The sequence below is a fragment of the Orycteropus afer genome, unplaced genomic scaffold, assembly GCF_000298275.1.
Source record: "Orycteropus afer afer isolate SDZICR_OR568_19922 unplaced genomic scaffold, OryAfe1.0 scaffold00006, whole genome shotgun sequence".
NCBI classification, from domain to species: Eukaryota; Metazoa; Chordata; class Mammalia; order Tubulidentata; family Orycteropodidae; genus Orycteropus; species Orycteropus afer.
Window position 1 is genome coordinate 26,545,901 of NW_006921593.1, and position 10,646 is coordinate 26,556,546.

At 40.3% G+C, this 10,646-nt stretch overlaps 1 protein-coding gene across 1 annotated transcript in view; it reads right to left on the minus strand.

The window, feature by feature from the left end:
- Nucleotides 1-10,646, minus strand: part of GIGYF2 (GRB10 interacting GYF protein 2) — a 150,085-nt gene that overhangs the window by 47,107 nt on the left and 92,332 nt on the right. Inside the window, 1 exon segment of the mRNA XM_007943778.1 lies at nucleotides 2,287-2,466. Within this exon segment, the coding sequence (XP_007941969.1) occupies nucleotides 2,287-2,466 (180 nt within the window).

Sequence of the window (10,646 nt, forward strand, 5' to 3'; positions counted from 1 at the left end):
CTTAAAAGCTTGCAAGCAGCCATCTAGATGCAACGATGGGTCTCTCCTTGTCCAGAGCAAAGAATGAAGAAAACCAAAGATTCATGGAAACCATTAGTCCTAGCAACTGGTACACCATGTGATCTGTAAGCTATATGACTATGAGACCAGAAGAACTAGATGGTGCCTGGCTACCACTGTCAACCACTCGGAGGAGGATCTATGTAGGAGATCCTGGATAGAGAGGGAGAACAAAAACTCAAAATCATTAAAAAAAAAAGTGTGTGTGTGAGCGTGTGTGTGACGACTAGGTTTGCTGGTCCAATAGAGCCTGGTGGAACCACTGAGACTATGGCTCCTAGCTGCCCTTCAGGTCTGGAATTGAACCCATACCTGTGGCTTCCAGCCAAACAAAAGACAGGCATATAGGTTGAATATTTACCTGAGGTAGATACACTTCTCGGAGAGAACAATCAACGGAGAAAGAAGGGCTGTTTATGCACAGGGAGACAGCTCAGGGGGCAGGAGTGCATGGGAGGGAAGGACACAGGGAAAAGGTAACTACTGGGAAGAAGTGGGAGGGGAGCTGTTGCACTGGGGTAAATTATAGTCAATGTCATGAGACAAAGTGTGTGTGTACTTCTATATGGAAAGTGAACATGCTCTGTAAACTTTCACCAAAATCACAATATATATATATATAAATAGAGAGAGAGAGAGTGAGGGAGAGAGAGAGAGCGCGGTGTTTACAGTGCTTTTCAAGCCCACATATTTCTTTATCCCCCAAATGTCTTAAAAGGAAAAAGTACGAACATAAACACGTAGAAGATTGCTAAGCTGACAACTAATACAATGGACATGAAATTCGACTACTGGGGAGAGAGAAAGACGAGAGAAGATAAGAAAAGGGCAATTATCTACGCCAAATCCAACTGCTGGGGGGAGTCAGTGGTAGAGGACAAACTAAATTCTACTTGGTGTGACCCCCTTTCACAGAATGAACATCAGACACTTGGGCTCAGGAACACTATTTATCTTCCAAAACATTCACCTTGTTTGTTTTTCATCAGCTGGAATTTTTCCTCTCTCGCAGCCCAGATCCTGTCCATTCTTTCACTGAACGCTTGTTGGGAACATAGTCTACAAACCCTTCAGCTTACAGGCAAGCTCAGCACAAAGTGCCTGGATGCCTCAATGAAAACTGTAACATCTGGTTACCCAGGGCACAGACTGATGAGGACTGCCCAGACCTGTGATGTCAACAATGCTCACTGATGGCAGACACTGCCCCCAGAGGCAGCCCTGAGGAGCTGACAAGAAAGCCTAACTCTGCCCGAAGGTTACCTTTTCCAGGCCTACAGCTCCCCAAGGTCCTCAGCAGGCTTGTTACAACGGTGACTTAGATTGAGACACCTAGGGTTTTTCCTAACTTAGTTTTTAAGAATAATGTTTACATTATTTTATGGCATTACGTTATCATTTTCTGTTATAGGTGAGCCTCCTTGGCACAGCTAAGACAGAACCCTGCGATGCGTCTGACATCCATGCAGCATACACACACACTGAATGCTGAAGATCCGCACTACCCCATAACTCAACACTACAGTTGCATCTGATTATCATGAGGCCTGGACTCAGCACTTTGGTAGGGGATGAACTTTAACACAAAGCACCAGTGTCTTCAATTACTAGCATATCTAATGTCAGAGAAGAACAGTTTGAAGCATTCTTAACAGTCAAACAGAAGAACTTTAAAAACCACTAATCACTACTATTCTTCATCCTTTTTCAAAAATTAGAGGGACAAGAAAATAAACTTGTGATTGTATTTTTGACCTGGGTTTAAAGTTTATTCTTCAAATAATAAATCACATCTTTCAGGAGAGGGGGAAAAAAAAACAAAGAATAAATCCTCTCTTATACAAGAAAGACAGCATGGAGAGGGGCATATTGCTAAGTAAGTGTATAATGATACATTTGTAAGTTTTAAAGACTATTGAAACCAAAATTCAGAATTAGACAAAATCCTGCAGGAAACCAAGTGAAGCCCCCTCTCACTGTTTGCAGTAGAGACCAGGTACTTTCGCCAAGACACACAACTTGCCCCAGAAAACCAATAAAAATGATTTTAATCAACTGAGCAGCTGTGGTGGGGACTTTTTACATTTAAATTTTTTAACAAGAAGACTGAGTATGACTCTTCTTTTTTTCTTTTGAAACTAATTTCTCTTTTCTGTTCAATCCCTCACAGTTTCCTAACACTAAGCCCTCTACTTTGCTCAGTGCCTTTGTGCTTTGAATTCTTACCAGGACTGTGAGGTCGCCATCTCTCTCCATCCCGTCTTGATCCAGCTAGTCGCCAACCTCCATCTTCATCTTCTCCATTTTGTTCCTCTCTGAAGATACGCCAGTTTTCACTTTCTGAGCGTATAAATTCATGCTTTCTCCCCACGGACGCTGGCCCACCTTCCTCAAAAGTCGGTCTCCCTGTCAAGAAAGGAGGAGAGCAAAGCTAAGGCTCTGCCAGCAAAGAACAGACTTGACAGCGTGGAACCAGTGGTCCTCCCAGTGAGGCCACTGCAATTTGTAGGCCATGCCACAAAACCTGCTATGGAAAATATGCACAGGCTTACGTTATCAGAAGTAGCTCTGGTGGTTAAAGCACTCGGCTGCTAACCAGAAGTCTGCGATTTGAACCCACCAAACACTCTCCAGGAAAAAGATGAGGCAATCCACTTCCGTAAAGATTTACAGCCTTGGAAACCTATGGGACAGTTCTACTCTGTACTACAGAGTAGCTGTGAGCTGGAATCAACTCGATGGCAGTGGTTCTTTTGGGTTATGTTATCAGACAAAAGTGCACATTTCTTAAAATCGAATGTTCAAAAACTAGCTAGTTTTTGAATAAAAATAATATGTACAATAGACAGAAAGGCAAAAAAAAAAAAAAAAATTAAGTAACGTACAGTGCTTTGTTTTTAAAGGCATGCAGTGAAATGTAAATCTTTCTCCTACACAAGAACCCCATCTAGTCTCATTCCTCAGCAGGAACCACCATCAAGTTTCTCAGCCTTCCAAATACTGTCCACGGATTCTATGACTCGGGCATATGTAGACTCATTGTTCCCAAACACACACGAACACACCCCCCATCACCGCATGTTAGACATGTTGTTTAGTACCCTTCTGTCTGCACCTGTTGTATTTTGACAATCCTTCCATACAAACATAGTCCCTTTATAAACAGTTATATAGTATTTTATTACATCATATATTTCCATTTATTTAACTCTACTGATGACTCTACCCAAATAAGAGATCTATAAATTTCAACGTTTTACTCCAAAAAAGACTGTCAGCTCACTCTGGGACAGAATTCAAAGCTACACTCTCTCCTTCCTGATGCATACTCAGGAGCTACACACACTGCCAGACAGAGAACCTGATATACTAAGGAAACTAATTTGGTACTTTCAAAAGACAAGATCATTTTAGATCATGTAAAGAAATTCTTCAGTCACCATCCCACATGTATGAGCATATATAATTCATAACAGACTATACAAAATCTCACATGAAGATAGATAAAAATCTACAACATACACAACTAAAGGAGAATCCACCATCCTTCCAATTTTTAACAACAAAAGTTATATATTCTCTCAGTGACCACCTCTGTCTTTTTCAGTACACTATACTAAAACTGAAAAAGAAAATTGCCCAGTGGCATCTGAAAGTAAGAAGAAAGTTTAATTTCAGGTTATCTTTGAATTCTCCATTTACATATAACAAGATTCAGTATCTTGTTTACCTACGATTGCTAGGCTGATACCAAATATCATTCTATTAAAGGACATAATATCATGAAAAGGGAAGAAGGGTGTTATCTCCTGGGCAAAATCCTATCTGATTTCCCATCGTCATAGGTAGAGGCAGCTTCTGATGATCCCAGCCTGCTGGCCTTTGTGTCATCCTCTCCCCTAAGCGTGGGGTGGACTAAATGATTCACTCCTAACAAACTGAATACAAAAGTGACAAAATGTCACTCCTGATATGAAGTTTAAAAAGACTGTGGCTTCCAGCACAGGGCTTCAAACCCAGTCAGCCCAGTTCAGTCATGGTCAACAAAGTGACACAGAAACAAACCTAAATTTGTAAAATGTGGGCAAACTGGAAGACTAATCGGTGCAGGAAAAATGACAGGTCCAAGCCCGGCTAGGAACTTAACCTTCCTCTTAGAAAACCAGGGCAGCACGTGCATCGCAAAGCAGTCAAATTTCCTGACTGGCGGAGATGCAAACAGCAGAGCCCGGCTCAATAACGGTGTGTGTTGTGCTCCACGGTCCTGGCAATGATCCAATCTCCTGAATCAGGCTTCTGAAAGGACTTATTATGCCTCTTCGGAGTCTGCCATTCCAGGGCTCCAAGCATAACTTCTCCCATTCCAGTTAGCATTCTGGATATTCCAAATTTAAAAATTCAAATCTGTTCTCATTTTGCTTCATCAGCCATGACTGAATTGGTTCAAACCAGTTCGGAGCACTGTTCCAGCATAGATGCTATCTCTGAGGAAGTCAGCAGGATACAAGGTTAATACACAAAGTCAATTACTTTCCGACATACCAGTAATAAATGATGGAAATCTGAAATTAAAACTACAAAACCACCTACATTAGCACTCCAAAAAAAGTTACATACTTAGGTATATGAATCTAAGAAAAGATGTACAAGATTTATATGAGGAAATCGACAAAAACTCTGATTAAAGAAATCAAAGGAGATTTAAATAAGTTACTACTCCATGCTCATGGATAGGAAGACTCGATATTGTTAAGATGTCAATTCTTCCCACCCTGAATCTACACAATGTACTTCCAAGCACAATCCCAGCAAGACACTTCATAGCTATTGGCAAGCTAATGCTAAAGTTTATATGGAAAGGCAAAAGACCCAGAAAAACCAACACAGTAATGAAGAAGAAGAAGAACTAAGCACTTATACTCCCCTATTTCAAGACTTACGATCAAGACAGTGTGGTAATGGAGAAAGAACAGACTAACAGACCAATAGAGAACAGAGCTCAGAAATAAAGCCACCCAAACAGAGTCAACTACTATTTCACAGGAAGAGGCAGAGGCAGGGATCCAGGAAAGGGGAGGTTGGAGAGATTTTGAACAACTAAGGGAGACAAACTTGTCTGTCACTTTGTCCTACTGTGGTGGTGTGTTGCTGTGTCTTGAGGCTGTGCCACCAGTGTTTCAAACCCAAAGGGGTACACATGGTGCACAGGTTTCAGCACAGCTTGCAGACTGAGACAGACTGAGAAGAAGGAAGAGGCCATCTACTTCTCAAAGAATTGGCCAGGGAAAACTTTATGAATAGAAGAGAAACGCTGTGTGATACATTACTACGCAACTTTACGAACAGCCTGGGAACACTGCCTAATACAGAGGAGGAAGATGAGCGAGTTAAGGCAGGAAGACTCTCAAAATATGACTGGGAAAGAGTTGCCATCATCAACGTGAAACCAGCCTTACTGATATGGATAAGGTAAAGCTTTTGAGACTTCCATTTGCTGACATAGCACGACTCAAATGGGGGATAAACAGCTACAAATAGCCATTAATAATCAGAACGTGGAATGTATGAAGTATGAATCTAAGAAAACGGGGAGTTTTCAAAAATGAAATAGAATGCATAAAGATTGATATCCTAGGCATTAGTGAGGTGAAATGGACTGGTCTGGGCAATTCTGAATCAGACAACCATATGATGTACTATGCCGGGAATGACAAACTGAAGAGGAATGGCATGGTATTCATCATGACAAAGGATGTTTTAAGACATGTCCTAAAGTACAATGCTGTCAGTGACAGGATCTATATGCCTACAAGGAAGACCAGTTAATACCATTATTACTCAAATTTATGCACCAACCACCAAAGCCAAAGATGAGGAAATTGAAGATTTTTATCAACTTCTGTAGTCTCAAATTGACTGAACATGCAATCAGGATTTGTTAATTATCACTGGTGACTGGAATGCAAAAGTTGGAAACCAAGAACAATCAGCAGTAGTGGGAAAATTTGGCCTTAGTGACAGAAATAATCCTGGAAATTGCCTGGTAGAATTTTGCAAGACCAACGACGTATTCATTGCAAATACCTTTTTTCAACAACACAAACAATGGCTGTACATGTGGACTTCACCAAATGGAACACATAGGAATCAGACTGACTACATCTGTGGCAAGAGGCAAAGGAAAAGCTCAATATCTTCAGCCAAAACCAGGCCAGGAGCTGACTGTGGAATAGACCATCAACTGCTCACATGCAAGTTCAACTTGAACTTAAAGACAATTAAAACAAATCCACGAGAGCCAAAATATGATCTTGAATATAACCCTCCTGAATTTAGAGACCATCTAAAGAATAGATTTGATGCAATGAAGACCAATGGCCAAAAACCAGAAGAATTGTGGGATGACATCAAGAACATCATCCATGAAGAAAGCAAGAGGTCACTAAAAAGACAAGAAAAGAAGACCAAAATGGATGAGAGAAGAGACTCTGAAACTTGCCCTTGAGCAAGCAAATGGAAAAAATGACAAGAAAAAGAGTTGAACAGAAGATTTTGAAGAGCAGCTCAAGCAGACAAAGCCAATTACTATAATGAAATGTGCAAAGACCTGGCATTAGAAAACCAAAACGGAAAAACATGCTTGGCATTTCTCAAGCTGAAAGAACTGAGGAAAAAAATTAAGTTTCGAGTTGCAATATGGAAAGATTCTATGGGCAAAATAATGAATGATGCAGGAAACACCAAAAGACGATGGAAGGAATATGCAGAGTCACTGTACCAAAACGAACTGGTAGATCTTCATCCATTTCAGAAGGTGGCATATGATCAAGAACCAATGGTACTGAAGGAGGAAGTCGAAGCTGCAATGAAAGAATTGGTGAAGAACAAAGTTCCAAGAACTGACAGAATACCCATTGAGATGTTTCAACAAACAGATGCCCCACTGGAGGGTACTCATTTGGTTATGCCAAGAGATTTGGAAGACAGCTACCTGGCCAACTGACTGGAAAAGATCCATTATTTGTACCCATTCCAAAGAAAGGTGATCCCACAGAATGTGGAAATTATAGAACAATATCATTAATATCGCATGCAAGTAAATCTGACTGAAGATAATTCAAAAACAGTTGCAGCAGCATACTGACAGAGAACTTCCAAAGGTGCAAGCTGGATTCAGAAGAGGATGTGCAACAAGAGATATCACAGCTGTTCTGATGGATCTTGGCTCAAGGCAAAGAATATCAGAAAGATGTTTACTTGTGTTTTATTGACTATGCAAAGGCCATTTGATTGTGTGGATCATAACAAATTGTGGATGACATTGAGAAGAATGGGAATTCCAGAACCCTTGATTGTGCTCATGAGGAACCTGTACCTTGACCAGGAGGCTGTTGTTCAAACAGAACAAGGATGCACTGCATGGTTTAAAATCAAGAAGGGAGTCTATCAGGGTTGTATCCTTTCCCCACACTTATTCAATCTGTATGCCAAGCAAATAATCTGAGAAGCTGGACAATATGAAGAAGAACATGACATCAAGATTGGAGGAACAATCATTAACAACCTACAATGCACTGATGACACAACTTTGCTCGCTGAAAGTGAGGATGACTTAAGGCACTTACTGATGAAGATTGAAGAATACAGTCTGCAGTGTGGATTATATCTCAATATACAGAAAACAAAAATCCTCACAACTGAGTCTATAAGCAGCATCACGATAAATGGAGAAAAGATTGAGGCTGTCAAAGACTTCACATTGCTTGGTTCTACAATTGACGCCAATGGAAGCACCAGTCAGGACATTAGATGATGTACATCTACATGAGAAGTAAAGATGTCTCCTTGAGGACTGAGATGCACGTGACACAAGCCATGATATGTTCAGTCTTGTATGCATGTGAGAGCTGCACAATGAATAAGAAGACCAAAGAAGAGCTGATGCTTTTGAGTTGTGGTGTTGGCGAAGAATACTGAAAGTACCATGGACTGCTAAAGGAACTAACATATCTGTCCTGGAAGAGGTGCAGCCGAAATGCTCCTTGGAAAAGAGAATGACCAGACTTCGTCGCACCTACTTTGGTCATGTTGTCAGAAGGGACCATTCCCTGGAGAAGGATGTCATGCTTGGTAAGGTGGAGGGTCAACGAAAGTGAGAAGGCCTTCAACGAGATGGACTGACATAGTGGCTGCGACAATGGGCTCAAGAATAGCAAGGATCACAGATCTGGCACGGGATCGGGTGGTGTTTCGTTCTGCTGTGCATGGGGTCGCTATGAGTCGGAAATGACTCGATGGCACCTAACAACAACAACAACAGCTATTTGACAAAGGAAGAGGGAATTAAGTGGAGAAAGGATGAACTTTTCAAAAAGCGATATGAGAACAACTAGATATACATATTTCCCCTACCAAAAAAAAAAAAAAAACAACACATCTAGACCTCACAGCTTTCACAAAAATTAACTCAAGATCGTTGAACAAAAGGTAAAACGCTCAAACTTCTAGATCATCCAGTAGACAATCTAAGTGATTTGGGTTCGACAATTCTTTTAGATACAAAAGCAAAATCCATAAAAGAATATATTGAAAAGGTGGACTTGATTAAAATTAAATAACTTCTGCTCTGTGAAAGATACCTAAAGACAAGCCAAATTTTAGGGGAAAAAATCTGCAAAATACTCATAACTGATAAAGAACTTGTGCCCCAAATATACAAATGCTGCCAAGGACAGGAAGCAACAGAACTCTCAGTCATTACTGATGGGAATACAAAGGAATACAAAATAACACAGCCAGTTTGGAAGACAGTTTGGCAGTTTCTTATAAAGCTACACATGTAGCCTTATCACAGAATCTATAAATCCTTGAAAGACTGATGTTCACAGTAACATACATATGAACATTGGTAGCAATCTTATTCATAAAAGCCAAAGACTGGAGACAACCAAGGTATCTGTCAATAAGTAAGTGAAGTAAGTGGACAAACAAATCCTGGTCTATCCACACAACAAAGAAAAGAAATGAGCTATCAAACCACAAAAACACATGGACAAACCTCAAACACTTATTGACCAGTGAGAAGAAGCCAGTCTGAAAAGGATACACTGTGATATTCTGCAAAAGGCAAAGCTACAGAAAGTAATCAGGTCACTGGTTGCCAGGAGTTTCAGGAGGAAGATGCAAAAGATCTAAATAACTAAATAAATAAAACCGTATTTTAAATATGTACAGCTTATTGTCTGTCAATTACACCTCAATAAAGTAGTAAAAAAAAAAAGTAAAAAGATTACCTAAAAGAACTGACTAAAACTACACACTGCTATTATATGGCAAAGATAGGATTCAACTTTTGATCTTCAAACTCATTCAACAAATATATACTGCATACTAAAGGCAAGAGTTATGGCTTCAATAACAGGCCCGCTTGCTCAGAACAAGAGGGAACAACTATTCACCAAGCACCACAGGTACCCATCAATGCCTATCATGACTTGATGAAAACTGTAACTATACTTGCAACAGCAAAACAGCGATTTCAAAGAAATCCTTAAGTGTACAAAACTGAAAACTGGTGGGAACTGGCTTCCAATCCCCATGCCTGGTCAGTCAGAAAGCTCCACAAGTGTGAAGGCAGGCCAGCTGGACACTCATCTGCCTCTACTTTCACACTAAGTCTTTGAGAAAGTAACAAATGCACCAAACCAGCAGAACAGCACTAAAGGCAAAATGCATAGCTCATCAAAAAATGTTGTTGTTGTTGTTATTTGCCGTCGAGTCGGCCCCGACTCATAGCAACCCCGACTCATAGCGACCCCTCCTTGGGTTTCCGAGGCAGTATCACTACGGAAGTAGGATTGCCCAACCTTCCTTCCGAGGAGTGGCTGGTGGGTTTGAACCGCCAGCCTTCTGGTTAGCAGTCAAGTGCCTTAGCCACTATGCTACCACATCAAAAAATACTTACTTCTAATACATAAGCTGAAAAAATATATATATATATTTAAAACAAAAACTGTAATCATGTCACAATCTTAAAAACAGAACTTTATCTATAAATATCTTTTCTGTAACTTTCTATTTTCATGTAGTTACAGTCAACCCATTATTTTATAATCTATTTTTCATTAAGGACAGAAAACACTTCTCTCATTAAACAGCCTTCCCAGTCACATAAATGGGTACACACTAGTTCTACCTTGCTGCTGAAACATAATCTACTGGACTATTCCCCACCAGAAATTTACTTTCTATCTAATTTTTGCCAACTACAGATAACAAGGCAAGGCATATCTGTGTCTAGGTGGTGGGTAATATGTACTCATGGGGAAACTGTATGCAGATCAGGAGGTTGTTGTTCAAACAGAACAAGGGGATACTGCATGGTTTAACATCAGGAAAGGTGTGTGTCAGGGTTATATCCTTTCACCATACTTATTCAGTCTGTATGCTAAGAAAATAATCTGAGAAACTGGCCTATATGGAGAAGAACATGGCATTAGAATTGGAGGAAGATTCATAAACAACCTGTTACATGCAGATGATACAACCTTGCTTGTTGAAACTGAAGATGACTTGAAGCACTTACT